Below are 27,381 nucleotides of genomic sequence, written 5' to 3'. Positions count from 1 at the left end.
GTGATGAGCTGATAGCCGATTTTGGCAGCTACACGCCATCTCTATGATATACCTTTGAAACGATTAAGTTTAGCATGAAATCTGCTTGGTTATGTTTAGGAAAAGATCTCGGTGGGTGTGTCAGTACTGAAGTGGGTCTGCCGTGTAGTGGCGGGACTGCAATTAGACCCTTCTCCCGTGCGTCATATGTGACAATGGTGAACAGATTTCCGACAGGCTTGGAATGCACCATTGTAGTAGCTGAGGCGGGGTTCGTTGTGTTGCATCACTCAGAAGGAACAAGCTTTCAGTCCTGCCGATTAACCATGAGGAAGCGGTTTGGAAGCAGTATGGCAGCAGATGTACCATATTAACCACCGCGTAGTATTTGTTTTTATGTGCATTTGTAGAGTTAAATGTCGGCATTAAAGTATCTCGTATGTTCAGTTTATTTTGAGAGGTAAAAAGAGGAGAAAACTGAGCTCGTGCCGTGGTTGACAGTGAGGGTGCAAACGCAGCTGCCCCACGTGCTCGTTTGCTATTAACCGACCGAAGAACGAACTAAAACCGTCGACATTCTCCGGTTTTGACCTTCTCCAGCTTCTCTTCTACTTCTTCGTCGACGACATAAGCTGGTGACCAGGTTAGTTTTGTTTATCGGGAGTGTGTATATGTCTTCACAGCCCAGACAAAGACAGATTTACTTCAACACTGAAGCTGACGCGGGTTGTTCAACTTCAGTTGGCGCGACAACTAAGCTAGCGTTAACGTTATTCCTTAAATGTGAAGATGGTATAAATATTTGTAAGGACCTTAGTGCTGTCAGTAATGCTGAGTATATGAGGAGAGGTGTTTATTGGACCCATCTAGTCTAATCAGGCATTATTTCCTGGTTAAAGTGTCATTCACCACCTCGATACCGGGATGATTTTATCTCAACAAGTCCTGCCGCCATTGATGTAAAATGAGCATAAAGGTGAATGAACAGCGCTCCAAAACAATTCAGTTAACACGAAATATGAAGACTTTCTTATGTGAAGGTGGTATATTGCAGGGCTGTTGTACTAGACAGCATCAGTTTTAACTAGGTGTACCTAATAAATTGGCTACTGTGTATACACACACACACACACACACACACACACCACTAGGGTAATCCAGTGAAATGCTGTAATTGTTTGCAGGTGTCAGAGTAATAAGTCTGTTTGTGGTACCCCACAAGTAAAGACCACAAATGACAGGATGTGCAGCATCCCTGAAACAACTGTTCAGAAAAGTCCTCATAAATCCAACATCATGGCTGTGTTGGCCATCAGGGATAATCAGTCTAACTTCATCGGTGCAGTGACTGTGTACTGTTTCACATTTTGATTCTTTTTTTTCTTGTGTCTTAGATGGAGAAGCAGCCTTTGCCAAATGATGATGACAAGACAGGAGCCGCAGAATCAGAGATTGAAGGCTACGCTGCTGAGGAGAGCCAGCCGGACTCATCTGAGCCTGCCGCTCGGGCGGGATGGAACAGCAAATTGGAGTATTTTTTGGCTCAAGTGGGATTCAGCGTCGGGCTCGGCAACGTCTGGCGTTTTCCATATTTGTGCCATCAAAACGGGGGAGGTGAGTGCTTATTAACATCAAAGGTTTGGGTCCTGTGGGAACCACCAGACCAAACACAAATGTTGTGTATGCCTTTAAATGTGAGCAGCACACTATTTAAAATATTGTTTATAGATGTATAAACGATCTGTAGACAAACTAAACTGAACACTGCTGCTCTGAGGTCTGATGATGACCATCTGGCTGCTGTCTGTTGCCAGGGAAACAACATAAACTTTATGGAAAAATGCAGACCATAACGGCTGTTTATGGAACAGTTGAGGTGCTGTCTTTGCATTTTCGTAGACTAAAAAAGCTTAATATATCTTATTTACCCTGAAGGATGGATAAGACATTTTTTTAAGAACATAGTGTTGGAGGTGGCACTAATCACACATACGTCTGTTTCACACTATCAGATTATGGTGCCCATTTACTAACCGAGTGCTGGTCGCCTCGTCTCCTCAGGAGCTTTTCTCTTCCTGTACGTGCTGCTGATGCTGGTTGTGGGAATTCCCCTGTTCTTCCTGGAGCTGGCAGCCGGTCAGGCCATCCGACAGGGGAGCATTGGAGTGTGGAAGTACATCTCCCCCAGGCTCGCAGGGATTGGCTACTCCAGCTGTGTGGTAAGAAACTGATTGGTTAATGCTCTACAAACCTTCTGATTTGTATTAGCGCTCAGTATATGGTGTTGCATGCATTTCAGCAGGTGTTATTTTGTCTTGTATGTTTCTGCTTCAGTCAGTAATTTTCTGTAATGGTCTATTATCCAATTAATTTGAGTGTTTGGACAGAGAGTTAAGATGAATATGTTAAATGACATGTTAAATTACCCTTGAAAACATCCAATTTTCTTAATAGCCTGATTATCCGGTTCTCAAACGTCCTCAGGTGTGTTTCTTTGTGGCTCTCTACTACAACGTGATCCTTGCATGGAGTCTTTTCTATCTTGGGAACTCATTCCAGTACCCTTTACCTTGGGAACAGTGTCCAAAAGAGGGGAATGTAACAGGTAAGCACACAGCATTAAGGCTCCAACTGAGACATGAGCACTTCACAAACTGTAAAAGCATCAGCTGTGTAACTCATAACTTATCATTTTTTCTCTTTACATCAGTAAGAGAGTGTGAAATGAGCTCCCCCACATCGTATTTCTGGTACCGCAAAGCTTTGGATACCACAGACTCCATTGACGACACGGGCTCTTTCAACCCTTACATTGTCTGCTGTCTGCTGGCTGCCTGGACCATTGTGTGCCTGGGAATGTTTAAGGGTATCAAGACCTCTGTCAAGGTAACTGTGTGATCTGTTGTGGCTTTTAAAGTGTTGATTTTGCTGTCAAGGATGCTGTGTTATTTAAAAAAAAGTGGCATTTTTTTTGTTTACATTTAGCAGCTGTCAGTGTCTCAGTGCAGTTGTGATAATCAGGAGCTTCAGACATGACAGTTTAAAATGACTGGTTTGTTTGTTTGTGTTGCAATATGCATGTAGGATGCTTCATATTTGCAGATGCTTTTGAAATAATGCTGGGAAAGGTTAGTGTGACATGAAAAAAAAACACACACATCGGCAATAATCACTTTTTGATTACATTACAGTGTTTTGTTTGGGACCTGCTGAGCAGAAGACTGAGCATTACATGACAAAAATGTGTAGAGAAGCCTTTTCTTATTGAAAAACACGGACTGAAGGGCAAGATCTTGTGCTACACTGTTTGGACATTCCCAGTCTGGTCAAATCCCAGTCATGTGTTGGGCTTAGTGTTCAGGGTTTGCTGTGCGTGATGGCGTCTCTGGAATGTCTGGCCCTGGTGTTTGAGGAAGTGAAGCCTTTCCACTTCGAATGGCAACATCCAGATGTTGTGTTTAAGTATTGGGGAACGTTTTGTAAATTTAATTTATTTTTAATGCTGTGTGTTTTCCTTCACACATATCAGCCAATTTTAATGTACAACAAAGCTTTTCTGCCAGTTTTCCTTAAGTTCTACAAACATGCTGAGTGTCAGGTGTGAAAATGATTATTTACTGTATTTACATTAAATCTAACATCAGAGTGGAGGGTTTATCACACTCAGGCTGACATCAGGGGTGTTGGGCAGTCACTGCCTTAAGCACCTGGCATCTCGATTACAGAGGCCATATGTTCAGTGTATAAGAAGCAACAGGCTTAACACTTGAGATTAGATGAAACCTCAGTTGTCTCTGTGGGGAATGTGGATTGAGGAGGGGACTAACTAAAAGACAGTTTACTGAAGCACATCAGTGATTCCCAAAGAAAGACAGTGTAAGTGTTGTCTCTTGAAATATTTGAAATAATACATGACAGGGCTCTACACTAACTTTTCCACTGGTAGCACTGGTGTGACCAACTTTCTCAGTTGGTCGCACCAGAAAATGATTTTCCTATGAACTGGGCACATGCCTTGTCATTGGCATAGGTTGGGTTCACATTCAGCCCGTTTTTTTTCATCAGTGCGATCTGGGATTTGAATTGTGTGAACGGGAGTTCCTCTTTCGCTATGTTATAGGCAGTGTTAAACTTAATGGCCATTTCGTTCTCTTCTGTTGAGCGATTACTCTCATCCATCCGCTGAAAAAAAGTCGGGAGGGGCTCAGTGTTTCGGGTGATGCATTGGTCCCGACAGGTTTTGTGTTTCTGCTGTCGTTGTGCAACTTCACAGTTTCCAGCTTAAACTGTGTCGACCCCGTAACAAATTTAGTGTTGCCTGCAACAGACGGGCCACACTGTCGACACCAGACACACAACATAGTTCCCCCTTCATACCGCAACCACGGCTACTGTGTCAACCATTGTGGTTGAAAACAGTACTTTTTTTTTTCACCTGGTGCTCGGCCGGTCTCTCCCTGTCCTCCTCATCAACAGTAGGCCTACCGTCTGATTTGGCACCTTTTGCTGGCTCTACCTAACCACCAGTCTCCTCCTCTCTCTCCTTATTTAGTTTTTGGGAAAAATCAGCAATAGACCGCTTCATTTTTGAGAATAGCGAAACACTAGCAATAAAACTGATGCGCTCGCACGAACGCGACCAGATGAAATTCTTATTCGCAAACTCTGAAAAAAAGGTCGCATATGCGACCATTTTGGACGCAGTCTCGAGCCCTGCATGACCTTATTTACAATAGGTTATGTCTTAGCTCACCATTTTAATACTACTGAATTTACTCTACTTAGTTGGGATGCTGTGTAAGAGGTAAATAAAAACAGAATGCAGTCATTTGTGGACAAAGCTCTTGAGGATGACCCTTTGATACCCCATCCTGATACTTTCACCTGTCACCAATGAACCTGTTTACCTGTGGAATGATCCAAACAGGTGTTTTTGGAGCATTCCACTTCTTTCTGAGTCTTTAGTTGCTCCTGTCCCAACTTGTTTGAAACATGCTGCTGCCATCAAATTCAGAATATTTCATATATTTACAAAAATCAATGAAACCAATGAGGCAAAACATTAAATATATATTGTTTTTGTACAATTTTCATTTGAGATTACGTCAGAAAGGATTAGTAAATGATAACTTTCTGTTTTATTGTATGGTTTACACACACCGGCTTGCCCTGCCTCTGTCTGTTATCTCTCTCCCTGCATGTGTCTGCTCTCTTGACTTTCTTCATCAGCAGTATGTTTTATTAAGTCGCCCAAAAAACACAGCGTGAGTTTTCAATTTTGTTCTCAAGTTTTCTGTTTTCTCAACAGCATGTGAGCCACATGTAGAGGAGCCTTGTTTTTAATGACGTTGCCTGTAGAAAAGTCTGCGTGTTGGAAAACACTCTAGAGAGGTCTGTGTGTTAGCAAGTGTGTGAGCGGGTAAGAAGGGCTGAACGAATCGATGTGCTGTGCGAAGCTCTACGGTGAAATACAATTTTAACCATTTTAAATAGCAAAAAAAAAAAAAGAAAAAAGAATGAAATAGGATCAATATGCGGCAGTCAGTGTTCATATTGAGGATGGCCGCCACAAATAAATTGATGTGTGAAACACTGCATATTGAATGTAACTAAGCAATTGAGTGCAGCCTACTAACAAGAAAAATGGAAATCTGTAGTGCATTTATTGCTGTAAATAATTTGCAAAAAGAGACGGAGCGAAGAGCGAGGAGTTGAGCTGTGCCGTTTAAGCCAAAGTGCCTGTACACACAGACAAATAACTGAGTGACTGCCAGCTTGTTAATGCGGTCATTGTTTCTCATTTCCTAGGTGATGTATTTCTCCTCCATCTTCCCCTATGTGGTGCTGTTCTGCTTCCTCGTCCGAGGCCTCCTGCTGGATGGGGCCTTCGAGGGAATCACCTACATGTTCTACCCCAAGGTATCTGCAGATGACATGTCCGGTTGAGTATAGAGAAGAGATGCACATAGGAATATTTACCTGACACACCTGTCGTTCACTCCACGCATTTGTAGGTGGAAATTTGGGCAGATGTACAGGTGTGGCGGCAGGCAGCAACACAGGTCTTCTTTGCCTTAGGCCTCGGCTTCGGGTCCATTATCGCCTACTCCTCTTACAACCCCAAGAACAACAACTGCCACCGTGATGCCTTCACTGTCTCTACTATAAACTTCCTCACATCTGTGCTGGCCACTCTGGTGGTGTTTGCTGTGCTCGGCTTCCGGGCCAAAGAGAAGGTCATGGAATGTATCATCAGGTATGTTTGATTACAGGATAAACATCAAGTTAAGCATCAGAAGCCTCGCACTGCATTATGACTTAAAATCACTAGTATATAAATATGTTTTTGTCCCTGATGAGTTCAGACTGTGGTATGCCTTGTTGCATTAGCTGTATGTTTAAGATGACATTTTCTTTTGTCTTTTCTTCAGTAATATGAAGAAGTTATCAGTCCAGCTTCGCGATGGTGATGTGGACAAAAACCTGATTCCAGGCTTCGACTATTCTAATCCCAGTTCTGTGTCCATAGAGGACTACAGCGGTTGGTTTAAACAGTATGGAAACATTGTCCCTGGCAATTTAACAGAGTGTGACCTGGAGAAAGAGATGCAGAAGGTAAAGATTTGTCGTTTGCCGTCATTGTTTTTTTTTGTATCTTGTGTGCTGAACATGAAATCTGAAGCGGTCTTGTTTGTGTTCAGGGTGTGGAGGGCACAGGCCTCGCTTTTATAGCCTTCACAGAGGCCATGTCGCTCCTGCCCGGCAGTCCCTTCTGGTCAGCGCTGTTCTTCCTCATGCTGCTCAACTTAGGACTCAGCACCATGTTTGGCACCATGGAGGGCATCCTCGCTCCACTCACTGACCGCTTCAAAACTCTGGCCAACAACAAGACCAAATTCACAAGTAAACGCCTGTTTGCCTCTAAGTGTTATTTCAAAATAAAGTCTTACATGACTTCCCCAGCACTGCCAGCCCAACAGTCCATCAGCTGATTTCATTCACAGAGGGAGCGAAATTAGTACATTTATCTCTTTAAAGCAGCTATGTTTCATCCTAACACATCTGTTCTGTTTTCATGTTGCTGCAGTTTTCAGCTGTGTCGTTGGCTTTCTGATTGGCCTGCTCTTCACCCAGCGTTGTGGGAACTACTTTGTGACGATGTTTGATGATTACTCTGCCACCTTGCCCCTCATCATCGTGGTGGTTTTTGAGACCTTCAGTGTGTCGTGGCTATATGGAGCTGATAGGTGAGGTCTTAAATCTTAAATCCCATGCCAATGTCAACTCTTCTCTTTCATATGCAACAACGTGTCACTTCTGAAAGTTCACCGCTCTGTGTGTCTGAAGATTCCTGGATGACATCGAGGCAATGCTGGGCTGGCGTCCCAGTGTCATTTACAAGTACCTGTGGAAATACATCTGCCTGCTCGCTATGCTGGGTCTGCTGGGAGCCACTGTCATCCGCATGTTCATCAAACACCCCACTTATATGGCATGGAACCATGAGAAGGTACGTAGAATTATATTAAGAGGAAAAATACACCTTTAACATGTTAATGCTAGAAAAACAGCGATTTCAGATGGTGGATTTCTGGATTTCAAGTTCCAGTTGTTCTTGAGTGATGAATTTGATTCCCTTTTTTCAGGCGTCTGAGGAGTACCTGGAGTACCCCGGCTGGGCTCTGGCCGTTTTGGCCCTGCTGATCATATTTGCCATGACGCCCGTTCCAGTCGCCTTGATCCACGCTGTCCTGAAGGACCGAACAAAGCAAACATCCAGAGATACAGAGATTGGTCAGTACCGCATTGTTAACACTGACGACAAGTGTGACACCCCGATGACTGACATGTCAGAGCTGGACCAAAGAAGTGGGACCACCGCTTCATTTTCCTGAACACTGGACGCGATGGTACACAGTGGGGACTGACTGACAGTATGCAGTAAAGGTTTTACTTCAACTATCTCACAGCTGTTCGTGCTGCTGTGGCACAGAGAGCAGTGTCCAGCAAAAGATTCCTTATTTTAATATTTAAAAACCTTTTCAATTGTTTTTACTTAAATTAAGTCCAAACATATCCACATGTAATGTATTTTAAAAAAAATACTACTGGTCCAACTAGTAAAGCATTTAAAACATGTGCGACATGGAACATATGGAACAAATAAGTTATTGCTGGGTTGAAACTACGAGGTCAAATTTCCGTTGTTACAGAGTTGCAGAAACAATCGGCCTCAGTCATCAACTGTTCTTCAGAGGACATTTCCTCTGAATACACACTTATGCAGACATTCACCAGTTTTCTCTTATTAAGGATTTGTTCTTCGTTAAATCTGACTTTTCTTCAGACCTTTAAGAAAAAAACTTGGTGAATGAGGTGAAATGTTTTTGTTTTCAGTATAAGCCATAGCCATCACATCAGGTTCCTGCTCTTTGTTTTTTAGCCTGCGTTTTACAGCTTTTTTCCCTTTTGCAGTCGTCGTGTGAGACGCACCTCTCCATTTGAAGAACCCATACATGCCATTTTGACAATGAATGTCCTACAAGTTTGTCAGTTTTTAAAAACCAGCGAGCTTTGGCTCCTCTTTTTTTGTTGAGGACAGAATTCCAGCTCATCACTGATCAAAGTCTCTTCTGATTGATTTACAGTAAATGAGACAATTGTTTTAGGCTGGACTTTAGATTGCAAGTTATGATTTGTGTCACAACAAACAAGTTGTGTCTGAATTAAAATCGGTTTTGATGACACTATGAGACTGTTACATCAGGAAACTCAGTACAACTATTGGTACAGTATTAATGCCATCCACGACACAGAAGCCATCTAACTACCATGTGTTTACAGCCCAGAAAAGTCGCTTCAGTTGGCTTTTATACTGTGCATATACTGTATGTTTGCAGGTGTATTGTGGAGCCACACAGTTCATACTACATGTATGTTTACCTTCTCTGTTGAAACCAACCTTAAATCCATCAGCTGATCTACAGTATCTGACCGTATGGCTTTGGGCTTTGTCTGATGGGGATTTTAACTTTATTGTTTTCTTTTTATTGGTTAGAAAAAACCGAATCAGACAAGTAGGTTTCCATCATCCCGTCATGTTGAATTCCGTGATGTCAGACAGGCAACAAAACCTGTGTATTAAAGGGGATAAAACCATCAACCATGCAGTGTTGTGCAGCACACAGGAACGAGGACTGTTAGCAGTTTAATTTCTGCTGAACCCACTTGTAAAGTGACAACATCCAATTTGTAATGTAAATGTACACATAGCACAAGGCTCGACACGTTGTTTTGTGTTTTTTAAAGCTTGGGTTTAGGAGAAAACTAGTTGCATTTGTTTAAACAGGCAGGACAAAGTGCCACACAGGTACTCATTTACTTCAGATTGTATGAGGATGTAAATTAAGATGTTTATTTTGTAAAGTAGTTTTTTTTTTTTTTAGACTTAATTGCTTGGTCATGTCTTGCTTTTGTAGCCATTTTTCTGAAGCTAAAGGTAGGTTTTTCTTTTTGTTTGTTTGTTTTTTGTTTTTAGATTTTCAGTGAATTATGTCAAAATGAGCCACCCTCAAACACCGTTGGATGTTTGTACAGACAGTAAGTGCCTTTAATGAGGCTGATTGAACAAAATGCATTGAAACAAAAGCATTTCAACATATTTTACAAAGACCATTCTTCTGTCAGATTCTCTTTTCAGTAATGTATGTGTGTATAAAATGAATTTTTGAGAAAATGTAATATAATGCCATTACAATGTGATATATTTTTTGCTATTTTATTATCTCTCTCTTCTCTGCACTACAGTATGTTGAAATAATGTTTGAAATGGAGCTTCAGCTGGCAGTTTAAATGTTGCTTGGACTCTTACCCGACACGATTTTAAGTATTTACTTGTTAAAAGGTTTTCTACATTTACATGTATAGAAAGTGAATTTGAGGATGTTTGTCTGTTTCCTTTCAAAATAAGGGCTCTGAATCTGAATACAATCTTGTTTTGCTTGTATAAATTAGTTGTACAAAGGAAATACTTGATTAAAACTTTGTGCTAATACAAATGAATCCGTAAAAAATGTGTTAAATGCATGTGTTATGTCTGTAACCTTTATGTACAGTATGGCTGGCAGGTGACTGTAGCTTCAGTTTGTCATTTAGTTGAGCTAACACAGCTACTCCCTCAGATGGTGACGTTTTCTTTCCATTACCTACTTTGGAAAGCACAGTGCTCACAGTTTCATGGTATTTCTTGCACTCAGAGATTATGTAATTTAAAACTGTGGAGATGCTGGCAGCGTTCAACGGAATAAAGAGTAGTTCTGCAGTCGTGTTCTCCACTAAAACACACTCGCTGCGTGCCGCTGCTCATCTGGACCGTTATCAGCCTGGGAAACGTTGAGACATATCAAGACTTGTGCCAGAATAAACATCTGGACCGCTGCATGCGAGGGCAACATGAAGATTGGCTTTTCTTACTGAAACTCAATCTGTCTGATGGGGAAACGTTTTTAAGTCTTCCCAGGGTTGACTGACTTGGTAGATTTCAGTTTGTAGAAGTCTGGCAGCGCGTATCTGCAGAATAAGTGCAGGTGGGCTGACACATGATAGCTGAGGCTGACCTACTGTAGCTTTCAAAACACTGTTGTGACTTAGACACAGCGAACAGTGAGCACATTTCTGTGGTCTTCTCTCATATCTGTCAGTCCTTGAGCAGATGGAGAGGACTTGCAAGGCCGTGCCAAGTACAGACGATGGGAACGGAAAACACACTGGCCTTAAAGGAAAGTGTTTCAAAGCGGCCAGCTCAGGGGACCAAATATCAGACTGATGGTGACTAAGGTGCCCTTCAGATTTAAAATAAATAAATAAATCTGTTCAAACTACAAATTCAAGGTCAAAGCTTATAAAATGTGTGCCAGAGTAAAACTTTGGCATAAGTATTCTATCAGTTTATTTGTATGATAAGACTGTTTCATCTGTCTCAAAGTAGCACTTAGGCGTTTTCTAAACGTGCATGGCGGTGTGGAAGAGTACTCACAGGTGTCCCCGTGGATATATCAGGCGTCTGGGGAGGCCAGTTGTCTTGGATGCAGTCTCACTTCAGTCATCCAGAAAGGCAGAGAGGACAGGACCAACACCCGCCAGAGAGAGACACGACGTCCTCGCTTCGACCTCAGGTAAACGCAATTGATAAGATCCATTTAAAATGATGCCTTTGCTCTTGACTGTGTTTGTGTGTAGAAGAGGGACTTTGTTGAATATTTTCAGAGGCCTGTGATTATGAACAACAAGCTGCAGCATAAAAAACAACTGCGATATTGTTGTGAGTGTTACTGAGCTACATGGCTGCGTATATGAAGCCACAGAACTCCCTAGCCTGTTAGCATCCAGGAGAAAGCACGTACGTACTAAACTGTGAAAATAAGTCATCCTTAGCAGAAATTGCACAGATGATGTTTTTGCAAGTCTCTCTTCACCTGTAGGTGTACCAGTGGACGACCCACATGGCGAGCCTGGCAGCTCTCTGCCTGCTGCTGGTGTTTCCACTGAGCAGCTCCCAGAGCACCCTGCAGTCTGGGCAGGAGGTCGGTGCCCATCAGGCCCCAGCAGCACCTCCTCCTCCTCCTCCTCCTCCTCCTCCTCACATACGGGACCTGCTCAGAAAAGAGGAAACCACTCATTTAAATGCAAAGCGAACGTGTAAGTGTACTTCAAAGAAATGTTATTCAGTTGAACTGCAAAAATCCAACCTTGTTCAAGTCAGCATTTGGCTAAATAACTCATAATAACTCATTCTGAGCAGGATTTGTGTGCGAAACGTCTCCCTCTGATGGTCTTCGTCATGTGTTTGTGCCTCCACAGATGCCCACGCAGACAAAGATAATGCCAAAGGGGCTCTGTTCATCGCCGCCGCTCTGGGAACCTGCGCTCTGATGGCTGCAGTGTACTGCATCTACAACAAGTTCTACACCAAACAACAGTACCTGCACACCGAACTTAACGATGACTCAGGTGGAATAATAATTTCTTATTAAACTATTAGACTGAGTATTGATTTAGAGCCTGCACTGCCTCCAGGGACTGAACCACAGACCTGTCTGGGCACGACTTTTGTTTGCCTGTTTGAACATGTAAAAATACGCATATCTCATTGCCAACACAACAAAGTGGCACCACAACAAAGACGACTGTCAACTGAAACCAGACTGACAACTATAAGCATAGAAGCTTCTCACAGAGTGACAAAATGAGGCTGAAGATTGAAATAGCAACCGTCTCGTCGTAAGCAGACACAAAGCGAGAGACTTCCACCCAGAGAAAAGTGGACTCATCAACATCTGATCTTTTTCCTCTCTCGTCTCTTGGGTGCTATTTGTCGTAAAGCATCACAGGCCGGCTGGGTTATCAAACACGAGCGTGCCGCGTTGTATTTAGGGATGGGCAACGTGACTTCTTTGAAGCACTTCCTGCTTGCTGCCATTTGGAGCCACTAATAAATTTTACATGGTGCAACTTTAATACCAGAAATACAACAGCAAATGTGTATGGACGGTAGATGTTAGATATAAACACCATTAAGTGCAATTAATGCTGCTTTCTGCTCTGTCCTGTGAGCTAATGTCTATTACAGGAAATAATACAGATTTCAAATGAAGTTTCTTACATCTCTGTCTGCAGATTTAACCACAGACCCCATGGACCCTCCCCCTGTGTTTTTCCACGCCTCTGCCAGCTCCAGCGCGGCTGACGTGCGACGAGCCGGTTACGGCTCGCTCTCCGACACTCCATCCATCATCTCTGTGCCACCCAGCCTGTCTCCTCCTCCCTCTGCCATGCCCTTCCCTCCCCTCTTCCTCTCCTCTCACTCTCTGAGAACTATATCAGCAAAGGATCTGGAGAAGAGCTGTATCTGATACTGAAATCCTGAGTTAGCAGTGTGACACTCTCAGTAGTTGTTTTCAGCATGTGCACGTTCTTCTCCACACCTACACACACACACACACATTTTCATTTTTTGCAGGCAAATTTGGCTTAAACAAAAACAATGCATCGATTTCAAACCTGAAGAGTGGGTTTGCACACGCAGCCCTACTCAAACGAGGTGCTCTGACCAATAAGAAAATGCAGAAGAAACTATTTTAGCTACATTAGGTGATAGAATATAGAGGGGTCTGCTGCAATGTGCTAGCTGAAGTATCTCATCCACCCGCTGCAACTGCCACTTACCATTGTTAACACCTGACTTGACCTTTCGCTGCCTCGAACCACCATCAAATCTGCCCTAAACCCTCTCCCGTGCATCACAACCGCACTGTATGTCTGAATCGTAGTCGTGTGTGCGTATGCTTGGACAGCTATGATAAGGTAGATCTTTCCTGCACTTTATCTACTACCACCCATCCTTTCTATAGTGATCCAGTATCAGAAGAAATAAACTGTCCAGAGATGAAAGAAATGTTGTCTTGCTCATTTCTGCTTTCTGTAGTCAATATTTAGTCCCATGCTATACACGACCAATGGATGTGATGTGCAGTCACTAAGCTAATGTCTTGTTATTTTCCTCAAAGCAGCAGTTCAGTAGCTCAGGATCCTTTTTCACAGCACACACTTTGACTCGTCATAGTTTCATAGTATTCATTCATTTCATCATGTGCACCCGTGCCTCTCCTACTGTGATATATTAAGATGTCTTCAGTGACAAAAGGCCTATTGCTTGATGCTTTTATTGGACTTTATTCCAGACTCAGGTGCACGAGGCTACCAAGTATTAGAATAAAAAAACGTGTGCACCACATCACATGCAAGGATTTAAAAGACAGGTAAAGTACTTCCAGTCATTCCACGGTCTGTCTGCACACTGGCAGATGGACAGGGGAGTGGGCACACACTTACAACTGCATTTCAATATTTTTCTGTTGAACTTTTTAATAAATGACACATCATCACAATACAGTAGATAATGCCATTTGCTTCATTCTAAATTCTGCAAAGCTGGATTTATCCAAATCCAGATGTCCCTGATGACTGCAATAGATTCAACGTATTGAGCAGCTGTCACACCCATATGAAGGATGTTGCAGTAGTGATGCGCTATGGCAGCTCTGCCATCGTTCCTGTAGACGACACAAAGAAAAATCCACAAAACCTTTAACTTTTTATAATTCGGCTTGTCCTTTTTCCCTTCTCCTCTTAGACTGAGCCCTCCGCTCTTTCTTTAAAAGAAAGGCGAATCCAGTCCAGCCCAGGGTCATCACAGCGTCCCGGGAGCAGCCTGCCCCTCCCGCGCTACAGATACCTGGGGACTCTGTTAATATGCCTCCATCGGACGGTGTTTACTCCAACTCCCTCCATTCAAGGCTTGCGCTCCAAGAATAGCCGCTGCTTGAACAGTCGGTGCTTAAAACGCCGGGCTGCGAGGAAGGAAGTGACATGCTACCTTCCACTCACTACACACACTTGGAGAGATTAGCGCGCAGGCAGCGGTAATCTGGTTTCAGGACCACGGCCAGAGACGCCGTTTGGCCACGGACCCTGTCGAAAGTTGCCTCCGGCGCGCTGCGAAACCTTCACGGCCACCAAAGCATGTCCAGAAGTTCTTTTGGACGTTCAGGACTCTGGCAAAGTGGCTGACAATGTTTGCTCGGTTGATTTTACACAGAGGCAGTTGAAGTTCATTAAATCTGTGGAGCCGCGGGTTCGGGAGTCTGCTGTTCAAGTCAAATCAAGGTTTTCTCTCTTAATGTGTGAGTGAGAATCACGGGGCGGAGGGGGTAGAGGAGAAGGCTGTGCGCTCGACCAGGAGCGCCCCAACTCTGCACATTGGTCGGATCCTGGAGCGGTGAGGATGGAGATCCGGCCGGACAGGTTTAAGGTCGTGGCAGCCAAGACTCTCGGGAAAATATACGGGTATGTAAAATCTCTCTGGGACAAAATGCCGAAGCATAGAAAGCGGCTGCCCTCACGTGTTAAACAGAAAGTTGAACTTTTACGATGAAGTTAAGCTTGTGGAGGGCGGTCTATAGGTGCCGAAACGTGGTTTTAAAATGAGAATTTGTCTTAAAAGAGAAGCAAACTGTTCATTTGAAGATCAATACGTCCAGAGGCCTGGATTAGTGCGGGTTTGGGTGACCTGGCACAACATCTGTCCCTCTTTAGGCTACTGAATCTGTCCCTGCCATACGGATCCCTTTATAAGAGACTGCAGTCATGCAAGCATTTCTGAGACCTGACACGAGCCTGTCAAAGTCTCACGTTCAATGATTTTGCTTCTGAGGACCAAATAAAGGGAATTAAGTTTCATTTCAGGCCGAAAGTGTAAGATGAAGCGCTGGATCGATGGCTGGATTCGTTTATTGCAGGCTTTTTCTGTCCTGCTGTCACATTGTCCAATTGCAGAAGCCTTGTCTCAGTTTTATGTAGAGGTTTTAACGATCAGTGTGTTCCAGTTTCTACCACAAAGTTTGACAAAGTTTGTCCATTTAATCTGCTAAAGTGTGTCTATGTGGTGTAAAAACAGGCCTCTGACGGTGGGGGGGGGGGGCTTTGGCCTGTTGTGTCACTATGGGACAGTGAGCTTAGTGAGGCTTTTGAAAAACCTGTGATGAAGGGCTGGGGACATGATGTCACAAAATATCCTATTTTGTGGCATTTTAGATCCACAAGACACCTGAGGGAATAATTGTTTTGGGAAAAGTCCACAGCTCTGCAACCAGTCCAATTCTCAGTAATGGGAAAAATGGGGAAAAAAAATAAATCAAATTGCGTGACCTGACATCCCCGCAGAGAAAGGGTGTGTGAGGTGGTCAGGAGTCTGATCAGTGGCGGATATCTGAGCGCAAAAAGGTGGTGATAGCCACTTCTCTCTCTCTCTCTCTCTCTCTCTCTCTCTCTCGGGATTTGATGTAGCGTCTAAACACTTAAATCCTCTCCAGAAATAGCCTCTGCTCGTCCAAGCTGTCGGCCCACGTAAATCCCTGCAGGCCGTACACCTTGGCCACCTCTCTCCTCCCTCTCTCCACCTCCAAGTAGCCCGGTAGCTCGTCATTGTGTCCCCTCCCCCCCGTCCTCCTCAGGGCACCTCACAGCCGCCCAGGATTAGGCCACTCGACCTACGGCAGAGCCCGCAGCGGCCTATAAGATTTCATTTCCGTGGAGCGCTCCGCACGTGCTCTCAGGTGCTCCCTCGGTACCTTGCTTCCGTGCGTAAGGCGCACCGGCCCGGTCCCCGGTGCTGCTCTCTGCACGCAACGAGCTTACCTGGAGCACAGAGAGAAAAGCAGACTTTTTTCCTCTTATTAAACAGCACTCTATACTATTACACTGTACACAATTCTGTCCTGCAGCCATCTACTGTGTATTAGAGCTGCAATCATTTTCATAATAAATTAATCATTTGGTCCTCATAACATCAGAGAACAATTAAAAATGGCCATCAAGATTTCCTAAAATCCCAAGGCGATGTCATGAAATGTCTCATCTGACCAAAGCCTAAAAATATTCAACTCACGACAATGTTAATACAAGGAGAAACTGCCAAATCTCACATTTCAGAACCTCAAACAAGCGAATGTTGCAGGTCTAATCTATATATAGATATTTATAAATGAACACTGTGCCTGGATCCTCTGTGTGCTTCAGGCGTCTCATTCCTGAATCCTTTTCCCCAGTGAACTGCCTTCAGTTTAACTGTATGAAACTGAAATATGTGCATGTTAAATTACTTATGATCCACAGTATCAGAGGATACGATTTTCAATCTTTCAATCTACACCAGTCATTTGACTCTCTCCTGTCCAATGATTCCAAGCTGTTGGCTCAACTCTGAACCAAGCAGCTGAACTGCCCTGACATTTGTCCTTGAGATTAACTTGGAAGGGAGATCCAGGAATACTCATTTGGCACAAAGGCTCATGTGAATCCAGCTTTCTTACATGTTATCAAGATTCAAAATCAAGTATTTTTCTTAGAGTTTAATTGGTTTACAGACGCGCCGCAACCTTTCCTCGTGGTGTGATGACCGCGGCAGAGAGAAGGTCAGCTAGATTGTGAGGATTACAACGGATTTTCTTTAACTCAGGGTCTGACATGAAAAGTCACCGCAGCAGATCGCAGATGAGCTATATGGTTGGAAAAAATGTGAAAAACAGGCACGTGCATTTCAGCCATTGTGTTGCAAAGGAAGAAATCTCCACGTGAACATCCACTGGATACTGGGAAATAAACTGGTGTTGAAGATGAAGGAAATGTTGTGAATTGTGTGAGACTGTGCGTGAGTCAGGGGAGTTGACGGTAAAAGGCAGTGTTAAAGATGAAGAGGAGACAGGAAGAATGAAGAGAGAGAGAGGCCCGCTCAGACAAAAATAGTCCAAAAGAGCCAGAGATATTAATAATTCAAGAGTGAGAATCATTAATACTTGATCAGTGTCGGAGACTGTTAGAACCCCTGCTTACAGTAACTAATAGAGCATGTATGTTTCATAACTGTGTGGCTGTTCTTTCCCAGTCTGCTTACTGCTGGAGATTTTAGCTGAGTGTTTTGAAAAGGTAAAAGCACATTCAAAGAATTTTTGTCATATTAGTATCCAGTCTCCACAGGATGGACTCCGATGAAGCTGCGATAATGGCCGTAAAAAGACATTTCGCGATCAGCTGACAGTGCTTTCCTTTCCCTGGAATTTCAGAATTGTGATTCTCGTTCTCAAGGTTCATTCAACCACACAGAGGCTTGTGTGGAGAGTGATATGTCCTTGCTCGTGCCGCTGTGCACCATGTAAGACTGACACCAAATCTTTGTATGAACAAGGGATTTTGGGGTGTGTGTCGACCCTGATGGTCTTCATCAGATTAAATCTCTGCACTACTTCTACACCTCCAACTATTTAACGATACAACATACTGGGGAGGGGAGTTTACCAGTTTAGGGGGCTCGTCTAACCACGCTACAGATCAATTTAAGACTTTTCAGGCCCGTTCTGTTTGCTGTTCAGTCATTTACCACACTGATGTATAAAACAGTGGATGATTCAAACATGGAGGCCCGTTTATTCCAGTAGAAGCTGCTCAGACAGCACATATACCAAAAAAGTTATTGATCGCTTCCTACGTCCACGTCTTTTGTCTCATTACTTATAGCTGGATCTGACTGGTCGATATACATTAATTACATATAAAAGGCTTTTAAATGGAACCGGCCTTGATGGTTTATACTGAGCACATTTTATTCATAGCTTTACGGATATTTTGCCAGTTATTTTGTTGTAATGTGATCTTTCTGGGCTGTCAGGTGGCCTGCAATTTTAACTTTGGCTACTACATCAAAATTGGCAAACGGCACGGCATTACACTGTGCATAAGCTTAATTCACCATTAAACACATATGTGGTGCGCATACTATTTAATTTCATTTGCTAAATATTTGTAAAATTCCATGTTTATATGATGTCTAGGTAGAGATTTTCATCCTCACCATGTTGAACGTTCACAATAGCCACTGCGTGAGCACTTCTTAACGCTGCAGCCTAGTGGCTCAGTCCTCTAAGGATCATAATCCACTTCATTTCTAACTGCATCACTCTCTATCCTGTACAACCAGCTGTCAAATACTCTATAAAATAACCCTGTCCAAGCTTTATTCATTCTCTGCACTGTGGGGTGTTTGTTTTGGCTAAAAGCTGCAGAACTGAGTTGACATATTTTGCTTAAGCACGATCAACCCTTGTGTATTGTATGCACTCTGACAGTGGTTGTAAATTACATTTACCGTACCAAGGCCATAGGGACATTTGCTTTTAACTTCTACATATAGGTTAGAAAACATAAGTATGTATAATAAATTAAGCTGTAATATAAAAAGGGCTCTGTGCTCTGAACCTGAAGGGCTTAAGTCTGATCGGAGAAGTCAGCATTGCACATGTCATGTTTAATAGATGCTCTGCTGCGTTTAGATGCATATTTGATGCCTGTTAGACTGGAGGCTGGCAGAGGTCATGGTTTCTTAGGGTTTCTCAGCAAGCCATAAGAACACAGCTCACAGGCAGGAGCGGAAGAGGAGTTAAGTACTTGGAAGGCAAAAGGGGAGCAGCACCAGGAGGAGTTTCTGTCAGCACTGTTTGTCTTTTACTCACACTGTACTCCTCACTGCCGACCAGTTCTGTCAGGAGATGAATGTCTGCAATACAAAAATACCCAATATACAGTGTTAACACCTTGAGAAGACAGGATAAGTCAAACATATGTCAGCGAGCTCCAGTGGTGGTCGGCTGACGAGACAACTGCTCTGACTGTCTCTTGTTAAGATGCTGGAGTTACCAGTCGAATTGACAGTGATGAAGATTGCCTGAACATCCACGTCACCGCACTTTTATCAAGCCAAGCTGTCATTCTCCGAGACCTTCAGAGCAAGGGCAGGGGTTGCTACACAACTTAGCAAAGGGATGTTTCAACTGATGCAGCCCAGATAACCACTTCAGATCATGTGACTTGAGTCTAAACTACAATTGTTTCCATATTACATTTTCCATTCGCTCCTTTCCTCGCAGAGCTCTTGAGAAGAAGCAGGAAAATGGCGAGACCATCGAGCTGTCGGCGGAGGGCCGGCCGGAGCTGGTGGAGGAGAAAGAGATGCCCATAGTGGACTGCACATGCTTCGGACTGCCCAGGCGCTACATCATCGCCATCCTCTCTGGCATTGGCTTCTGCATCTCCTTTGGGATCCGGTGTAACTTGGGTGTGGCCATCGTCAGCATGGTCAACAGCCACACCATCTTCAGAGACAACAAGGAGGTCGTAGTGGTGAGTGGCGGCGGATGAGGTGGGAACAGGGGTCTGAGTTTGTGGTACCTTTACCCTTTTTTAAGTGAAATGGTCAACAACAAATATTACTGTGTCTCTATTATTTATTATTATTATTATTTATGTATGAGATAAGTGTTGACTGAACACACACTATTGGCCAAAAGTATGTGTACAATTTTGTACTTTTTGTCTGGGGCTGTTTTTTATGATTTGAGCTAGGCTCCTTAATTCCAATTAAGGGAAATCTTGATGCTGCAATATATAACCAAATTTTAATGGTCTGCTTCTATTATTGCATGAGTTTGGGAAAAGCTCTTTCTGTTCAGTGTCAAAACTTAAAGGGCAGGCACTTTCAAAAAATACTTGGCCGGTGATTGGATGAACCATCTGTCTGTCATCATTGGCAAACTTCAACCAATCAGATCAACCAGCCATATAATGTAGGACACTTGCCAAAGCCAGTCTTTGGTCTTCTTTCAAGGAAAAAATACTCTCCAGTTCTGATATAACTGATGCTATAACAGCATTGACACTAACCTCCCGAGGAGCTGCCATGATCATTTTTCAACAAATAGTGGCGCTGTGGTTACACCTAAACCACGGCCGCCTGTAGCTGCCAGAAGTTCCTCATATGATGCTGAAAGGTTCAAACCACTGTGGTTTGGCTACAAGTGTGTAATTTGCGGCTTGGCAAGATAGATTCTGGACCTGCGTGATCTTGTGAACGCAGCTGCCTCACCACGGAAGGAAATGGGAAGGTCAAAGGGCTGGGTCCTCACAAAATTTGTCTCTAAATGTTACAGCCAGAAGCAGCATTTTAACCAATGAACCTAATGACTAGTATTAGGCACTAACAGATAAAACCTCACCTCAGTGCATTATTGTATTAAGTATTTGCACCGATTGAAAATGTTTTCCACATTTGCTTGTCCAAACAGAAAGCTCAGTTTGACTGGGATCCAGAAACAGTGGGAATGATCCACGGCTCCTTCTTCTGGGGATACATAGTGACCCAAATCCCAGGAGGGTTCATCTGTCAAAAGTTTGCAGCAAACAGGTCTGTTAGTCCTCTGATTATGGCATGCAACGGAAAACTGCACATCCGTTTATACATACTGAAGGTGTCTTCCTTTCCTCCTCCAGAGTGTTTGGCTTTGCCATAGTGGCCACATCTTGCCTGAATATGCTCATCCCTACAGCAGCGCGGATGCATTTTGGCTGTGTTATCATTGTGAGGGTGTTTCAAGGACTTGTGGAGGTGCGTAATTCTGTAGCTTCCTCTTAAACGCAGGATATGGGCAAAGAGGAAGATTTCTATTTCCGTTTTATTCAGGACATTTATCATAGTCTTTCTTCTCATTCCAACAGGGGGTTTCATATCCGGCCTGTCATGGTATTTGGGCAAAATGGGCACCGCCTCTTGAAAGAAGTCGCCTGGCCACGACGGCCTTTTGCGGTGAGTCCATCCTCACTGTACCTGCTGCTCACTATAGCTACAATGGATGCTCATTATCACTTTAAGATACATTGGTTGCACGGCTGCTGGGTAATTAGTTGATTTAAAAAAAAATAAAAATAAGCAACTTATTTTGATGAGCGATTAAACATTATTTTTCAAGCAAAAATGACAAACAATTGTTAGTTCCAGCTTCTCAAATGTGAAGAGTTGCTGCTTGTCTTCATCATATATGACAGGAAATAGAATAAGTTTAGGTTTTGAAACATAATTTGAAGACACATGTTTGGTACAATTTGCTGAGAAAACACAATGTTTCTCGTTTTTCTAGGTTCTTATGCTGGTGCTGTGATTGCCATGCCCTTAGCTGGAATCCTAGTCCAGTACTCAGGGTGGTCATCTGTCTTCTATGTCTACGGTAAGAGACCCTTGACCCTTAAGGCTGGAGGTGATTGTTAAAAACATGACAACAGAGAACAGTCATCAGTTGGTGTGTGAGAGCAGTACAGACAGTACATCAGAACGCTGATTCCAGTAACTGTGTGAACTCATCTGTCACACGGCGCACTCGATGCTGACACACTGAAACTGAACAGACAAGAGGGCTGCAAAGGGCCAGCACCATGAATACGAGGAGCAGAAAAAAACCTCACCCGTTATGTGTGAATTCAACGTTAAATCCCAGTCTGTAACCAGGCAGCGGCTACAGTCAAGACGTCGACTTTGCAGCTTGTTCTTTTTGATCTTTCCAGCTTTGACGCTGACATTATTCCTTCTCTCTTCCCTGCCTGCCTGCCTGCCTGTCTTCCTCCCTCCCCACAGGAAGTTTTGGAGTCATGTGGTACTGCTTCTGGTTCCTGGTGTCTTACGAAAGTCCAGCAGCCCATCCCACCATCACTGAGGAGGAGAGGAAATACATCGAGGACAGCATTGGCGAGTCATCTCAACAATCAATAACGGTCAGTGCGTGGAGAAGATTTCTCGAGAACGATATGATTCAAACTCACACACTGGCTGACAGTCACATGAGTCATGCCCTGTCACTTCAAGCAAATGTGAAGAATTGGTGCTTTTTTTATTTGTGTAGAGATAAATAAACAAAGGCAAGTATGAGTAAAACACATTTTTCTGGGACAGAAATTCAACACACCATGGAGGGCCTTCTTTACGTCCATGCCAGTGTACGCCATCATTGTGGCAAACTTCTGCAGAAGCTGGACCTTCTATTTGCTTCTCATCAGCCAGCCTGCGTACTTCGAGGAGGTGTTTGGGTTCGAGATTAGCAAGGTAACAGAAACTGATGTGGACCTTGGGTTATGAGCAACAGTTCCTCTATGTACAATAACATAATATTGCAAAGGAAAGTCTGCTTTCCAGGTTCGTTCTGGTGACTGTCTAGAGATTCTCAGATCCGTTACCTAAAAATATTTTTTTCCCTCTCATATAGGTGGGCATAGTTTCTGCACTTCCCCACCTCGTCATGACCATTATAGTGCCCATCGGAGGCCAGATTGCTGATTATCTGCGCTCCAACCATATCATGACCACCACGAATGTCAGGAAACTTATGAACTGTGGAGGTAAGAAAGGGCCAAAATGAAGGGAAGGCAAAATTAGAATTGCAGAAAGGGGAACACAGAGATGTACAATACAAGCAACATAGCTGACTGGCTGTGCCTATGTAGCAGGTCTTTTTCTCTCGAGAGGTCAAAACTGTAGCCACATGGTCAAAGTCTGATCTAAAATGACAGCCTTCTCTGGATATGATTACTCATTTTTCTGAGCAGTCTCTCACTTAGTCAGAAGGCTGGTTTAGTCCTGTGAACCAGGGAAACTGCACAGTGGCTAGTTATGGGTTTAACTACAGTGTTTAATAAGCTGGTGTGAAAAAAACATTAGCCGCATTAGGGAAATGATGACTCAGTGTAAAACAGACACTCTGCTTCCGTTGGCTATTTTTGAACTACAGAGAAAAATCAATAGCAAAGTGAAATGAGGAAGCATACAGTGTTCATATGACTTTGTGGGATGGTTGCAGGGGTACTGCTCAGTCAACAGCATTCTACGAAAAGAGGGAACTGTGAAACTGAGAAAATGGCCTTCAGTTGACTTATATAAGCATGTTGCATTGAGACACCACCGTGTTTTCGATTAACGCGTGAAAATAATTCTTTGCTCTTGTCTGTGCTGTTTCACTTGTCTACATCAGGGTTTGGGATGGAGGCAACCCTGCTGCTGGTGGTGGGCTTCTCTCATACAAAAGGTGTTGCCATTACATTCCTGGTCCTGGCTGTGGGTTTCTCTGGCTTTGCCATTTCCGGTGAAACAATGTTTTTATTCTTCTTTTAAAAATAACTGTTCTGCACACATTTTGTTACACGCATCAACATTGCCCCAATCTGTATCAAAAATCCAGCTGTATCAAAAATCCACATCAGCTTTTAGCCACAAATATTCAGTAGACTTTGTAGGGCTTGTGGATATTTCCTATTTCCTATCATTTATGTGCTAATATTGTATTTACCCTTCCTCATAAGGTTTCAATGTCAACCATCTGGATATTGCACCACGCTATGCTAGTATCCTCATGGGTATTTCCAATGGTGTGGGCACTTTGTCCGGTATGGTTTGCCCACTTATAGTCGGTGCCATGACGAAGCACAAGGTGAGAACTTATTATGTCGTAAAATGCACTCTAAATCACATTTCTGTTCCTATTTTGTTGTCTGAAGGGCTTTTCTCTTTTAACCATGGATTATTGAGCACACATGCATGTCAGATTGCCTCATTTTACGCATGAACAGTGCACCGCCAACTGAGTTTGATCATGGAAAATGTTTCATCCGTGTGAAATAACAGCGGAGGTATCACTTCCTCAGAAAGTGCCATTTTGCACGTCTGATAATTTGAGAGTAGCTCAACAGACAAGAACAGCACTCAGCACATGTACTGTAGCCACTAGACATGCAGACTCTTTCGCAGTTCCAGTCACAAGTATCACTGACCACAGCAAAGGTCTCCAGAGCGTTCACGCTTTGATTGGTTTGTTTTAATGCATGAATATCTTCCTACCTGAAACTGGTCATGGAAAGTAAAAAAAGCCACTTTTTCCCTGCTTATAATCTCTCTTCCTCTTTTTTTCCTCTCATCATCCTTTGATAGACACGGGAGGAGTGGCAGGGTGTGTTCCTTATCGCCTCACTCGTTCATTACGGAGGTGTTATATTCTATGGTGTGTATATTCCCCTCTTAATTTCTGCCTCCACTCATTCTTCCATAACCTGAGAATTGCACTGTTTAAGTATGCAACAATCTCTGCACTGCTCTTCGTGTAGTCTTCTGCAGCTTGGGTTCGCCCCTTCTCTGTGTAAAATAAACTCTGATCTTGTCTGTGTCTCCGCTGCAGGCCTCTTCGCATCAGGAGAGAAGCAAGCTTGGGCGGAGCCAGAGCAGCTGAGCGATGAGAAATGCGGCATCCTGGATGAGGATGAGCTTGCAAACGAGACGGAGGAGCTGTATCGCACAAGTGGCGGAGCAGGCTACGGAGCCACGAACCAGGGAGCGGATCCCAACGGAGGCGGAGGCATGGGAGGAGGAGGCTGGGTCTCAGACTGGGACAAAACTGAGGAGTATGTCCAACCAGCCGGAACCAATAATTACCTTTATGGAGGAGAGGGGGACCGAGAGTTCACATAAAACCAGCAGCGTCCCCCGCAGCCTTCAGTGAGGCAGAAACAGTACATCAACAGCGTGGAGTTTCACATGATGGCCTGGAGAACTTTGGAAGTGTGGATCGGAAAAGTGATGCAGGTGGGGACCATTTTCAGCAAGCCTGACTGTGTTACTGTAACTGGACTGAATTCCAAGAGACACAACAGTGAAGGGGAAGACAGCATTAGTAAATGTAAAATGTGTGTTTGTGTGTGATTGCAGCTGTGTACCTTGTGTGACAGGCAATCTAAGTCAGAGTGTTTTAGGCCTCCCTGCAATCGCTCTTGGAGGAGGGCTGTGTTTTAGGCCTGGCGTGGCTTTCTTTGATGTTTATTCACTGTAATAACTGTAGGAATTTCTATATTATCTGACAGGATTGGGATTTCATTTGTATGCCTCTCACTTGTATTTGATCATTCAAGACTACATATCTCTTGGTGCACATTGGTCACAAGCGCATTTCTGCTGTTGGGTGGAAACCTGTCGAGTTTAATTGGTTTTAAAAAAAGTTTCATTCATGAATGGTTGTAGCATTTGCACGTCCACTGAAGTCAAAACGGGAAATCACTGAAATGGAGCTACGAGGTTTTCACACATTATCAAAGCTTTTTTTTTTTTCTTTTTTTCCTAAAAACAATGTTAAGTTTTGTCCTTAATGTGCACACTTTTAAGAAAAAGCATGTTACTTGTGCCAATACAACAAAATATTTTTGCTCTGTAGTATTGGTTTACTCCTCTACTGACAAAGTAATTGAGCACCTGCAAATATTACTGTGCACAGCTCTCTGTGACGTCTAAATAGCCCATACTGACATTTGCAGCTGTAGCATTTTAATTTCCTCATGCAAGAATGTTTTATGTGCAAGGCCTCGAACCTGTCTGCCTGCTGACAAACTGAGGGATAAAAATGCCTCATATAGGACATGAAGGAAAGACATTATCCAGGGTAATAACAGTCCTATATCATATTAGGTTCTTAGTTTCGAGCCACTTTTATCTCTTCCTCAAACTCCAACATGTGAATTTTGTTAAATATTCTTTACAGGTAGCCTGTGCTTCATTAATGTTACTCTATCATGTCACTGTTGTGTTCAGGCGATTCATACTATAAGTGTTAACATCAGGTAAAGCACTTTGCTGTCACCACATAACCGAAGAAGCCCGACACATGCAGGTCTCTGCTGCTGCTCTGTCACAGCGGCAAAAGCTCAAAAACCAGTGAGCCGAAGCTGCCGTGCGGTGCCAGTTAGTATGTAGCATATGTCATAGTTAAAAGCAGCCAATCTCATTTAAAGATGGACTTTCGTTACCCTTTGCTTTATTTTAGAGCACAGCAAGCTGAAGGTAAGTTAAATGATCAGTAAACTAAAGACCAATCGAAAAATAAAAGGCCGATAACGGACAAGAAAACAAAGTCATTTCACTGTACATGAGCAGTTTGTTTTATTTGTTTTCGTTGGTAGATGTTGTCATGTATCTAGCTAGCCCCAGAATGAAGGTTAAAGATGAAGAAATATCCCTGTGTTAGATCATGAACGGTGTCACTTTGGCTGACACTGTTTCACTGAGTGGGGTTACTGATAGATCAGTTATGAAATGTTAGGGTTTTTACTGTTTTTGTCATTTTTCATTCATTTCTTGTTAAAAAGTTTTGTTCTGGATTTGAAACTAAAACTGTATATGTAAAAGTCATGTACATGTGGAACATATAGCATAATAAAACCTAGAGGTGTTAATTCCTGTACAATAATTACAGATATTCTTGGCAGTGAATGCCTCTGCATTGCTCCTGTTTTTAGGTTTTAGGTTTTAATGTTTGGTATTCGGCAGTGCATAAAGTGTCTTGTTAAAAAATAGGTGATTACAGCTGCGTGTTACCTTTTAATCAGTCTTTATTTTTTTTGTATTACAGCACCTGTTCTGTCTTTTTGAGCCCACTTTCCTTTGCTCCATTCAGGCACTAACAATGTAAGTCTGTAAACCTTGGGATACAGTGGTTTCATGTTACCCATTATGCTGTACTCCTCTCGAGACAGCGCATCGATCACTGAGCTTAAGTATAAGAGCATGGAAATTAAGGAGAAGAAAAATAGATTTTGATGGCGCCAGAGCAAGGAACGCATCCGTTCTCCTCAGCTAGCAAAAAGCACTGAGGGCTTCACCCTCACTGTCCTGCTCTGATCTCTAAAATCAATGGGATTATTCTGCATCCATCTGCCAGTGAAAGACGTAGTTACTTGAATGTAAATCCAGTTCTATGAGTATGTGGGTCATTCTAACAAATTTGGTTGGCTAACTCCATCGAGGCTCTGCCTTGACACCCTGAGAGAGATCTTTGACTCACCACCCAATCAGGCGGTAGACTCCCACACACCACTGTTCATCTTCCTGTTGAACTCAGCAGTGAGAAAAGAACGGGGGCCAACTCGGCCTGCGGTTACAGG

The 27,381-nt window shown here is 43.3% G+C and overlaps 3 protein-coding genes across 3 annotated transcripts; all 3 read left to right on the top strand.

The window, feature by feature from the left end:
* The first annotated feature begins 267 nt into the window (after nucleotides 1–267).
* Nucleotides 268–10,041, top strand: LOC143339367 (sodium-dependent neutral amino acid transporter B(0)AT2-like). The gene is made up of 12 exons (XM_076760550.1): nucleotides 268–622; nucleotides 1,374–1,593; nucleotides 2,041–2,198; nucleotides 2,464–2,584; nucleotides 2,690–2,865; nucleotides 5,788–5,898; nucleotides 5,994–6,235; nucleotides 6,411–6,594; nucleotides 6,681–6,882; nucleotides 7,067–7,226; nucleotides 7,327–7,489; nucleotides 7,626–10,041. The coding sequence occupies exons 2-12, from the start codon at nucleotides 1,374–1,376 to the stop codon at nucleotides 7,872–7,874; spliced, it is 1,986 nt and encodes a 661-aa protein (XP_076616665.1). The 5' UTR covers nucleotides 268–622; the 3' UTR covers nucleotides 7,875–10,041.
* Nucleotides 10,042–11,480: 1,439 nt separating this feature from the next.
* Nucleotides 11,481–13,398, top strand: LOC143339368 (uncharacterized). Its single transcript, XM_076760551.1, has 3 exons — nucleotides 11,481–11,676; nucleotides 11,839–11,988; nucleotides 12,655–13,398. The coding sequence occupies exons 1-3, from the start codon at nucleotides 11,481–11,483 to the stop codon at nucleotides 12,888–12,890; spliced, it is 582 nt and encodes a 193-aa protein (XP_076616666.1). The 3' UTR covers nucleotides 12,891–13,398.
* Nucleotides 13,399–14,396: 998 nt separating this feature from the next.
* LOC143339445 (vesicular glutamate transporter 1-like) lies at nucleotides 14,397–26,776 on the top strand. Its single transcript, XM_076760677.1, has 13 exons — nucleotides 14,397–14,883; nucleotides 19,515–19,767; nucleotides 20,709–20,827; nucleotides 20,914–21,028; nucleotides 21,139–21,226; nucleotides 21,558–21,644; nucleotides 22,049–22,185; nucleotides 22,364–22,513; nucleotides 22,674–22,806; nucleotides 23,436–23,546; nucleotides 23,764–23,891; nucleotides 24,389–24,458; nucleotides 24,633–26,776. The coding sequence occupies exons 1-13, from the start codon at nucleotides 14,822–14,824 to the stop codon at nucleotides 24,920–24,922; spliced, it is 1,743 nt and encodes a 580-aa protein (XP_076616792.1). The 5' UTR covers nucleotides 14,397–14,821; the 3' UTR covers nucleotides 24,923–26,776.
* The last annotated feature ends 605 nt before the right edge of the window (nucleotides 26,777–27,381 follow it).

The sequence above is a fragment of the Chaetodon auriga genome, chromosome 20 (genome assembly GCF_051107435.1).
Source record: "Chaetodon auriga isolate fChaAug3 chromosome 20, fChaAug3.hap1, whole genome shotgun sequence".
NCBI lineage: Eukaryota > Metazoa > Chordata > Actinopteri > Chaetodontiformes > Chaetodontidae > Chaetodon > Chaetodon auriga.
The sequence above is the reverse complement of the archived record's forward strand: the minus strand, read 5'-3'. Positions and strand labels throughout refer to the sequence as shown.

Bases quoted from the DNA above. Each gene is read 5' to 3' on its own strand.
- LOC143339445 (XM_076760677.1), top strand. From the start codon at position 14,822: ATGGAGATCCGGCCGGACAGGTTTAAGGTCGTGGCAGCCAAGACTCTC. The intron at 22,807-23,435 runs GTAAGAAAGGGC...TGTCTACATCAG, and splicing joins GAAACTTATGAACTGTGGAG to GGTTTGGGATGGAGGCAACC. The intron at 24,459-24,632 runs GTGTGTATATTC...TCTCCGCTGCAG, and splicing joins CGGAGGTGTTATATTCTATG to GCCTCTTCGCATCAGGAGAG.
- LOC143339368 (XM_076760551.1), top strand. From the start codon at position 11,481: ATGGCGAGCCTGGCAGCTCTCTGCCTGCTGCTGGTGTTTCCACTGAGC. The intron at 11,677-11,838 runs GTAAGTGTACTT...GTGCCTCCACAG, and splicing joins TTTAAATGCAAAGCGAACGT to ATGCCCACGCAGACAAAGAT. The intron at 11,989-12,654 runs GTGGAATAATAA...CTCTGTCTGCAG, and splicing joins CGAACTTAACGATGACTCAG to ATTTAACCACAGACCCCATG.
- LOC143339367 (XM_076760550.1), top strand. From the start codon at position 1,374: ATGGAGAAGCAGCCTTTGCCAAATGATGATGACAAGACAGGAGCCGCA. The intron at 1,594-2,040 runs GTGAGTGCTTAT...TCGTCTCCTCAG, and splicing joins GTGCCATCAAAACGGGGGAG to GAGCTTTTCTCTTCCTGTAC. The intron at 7,490-7,625 runs GTACGTAGAATT...CCCTTTTTTCAG, and splicing joins TGGCATGGAACCATGAGAAG to GCGTCTGAGGAGTACCTGGA.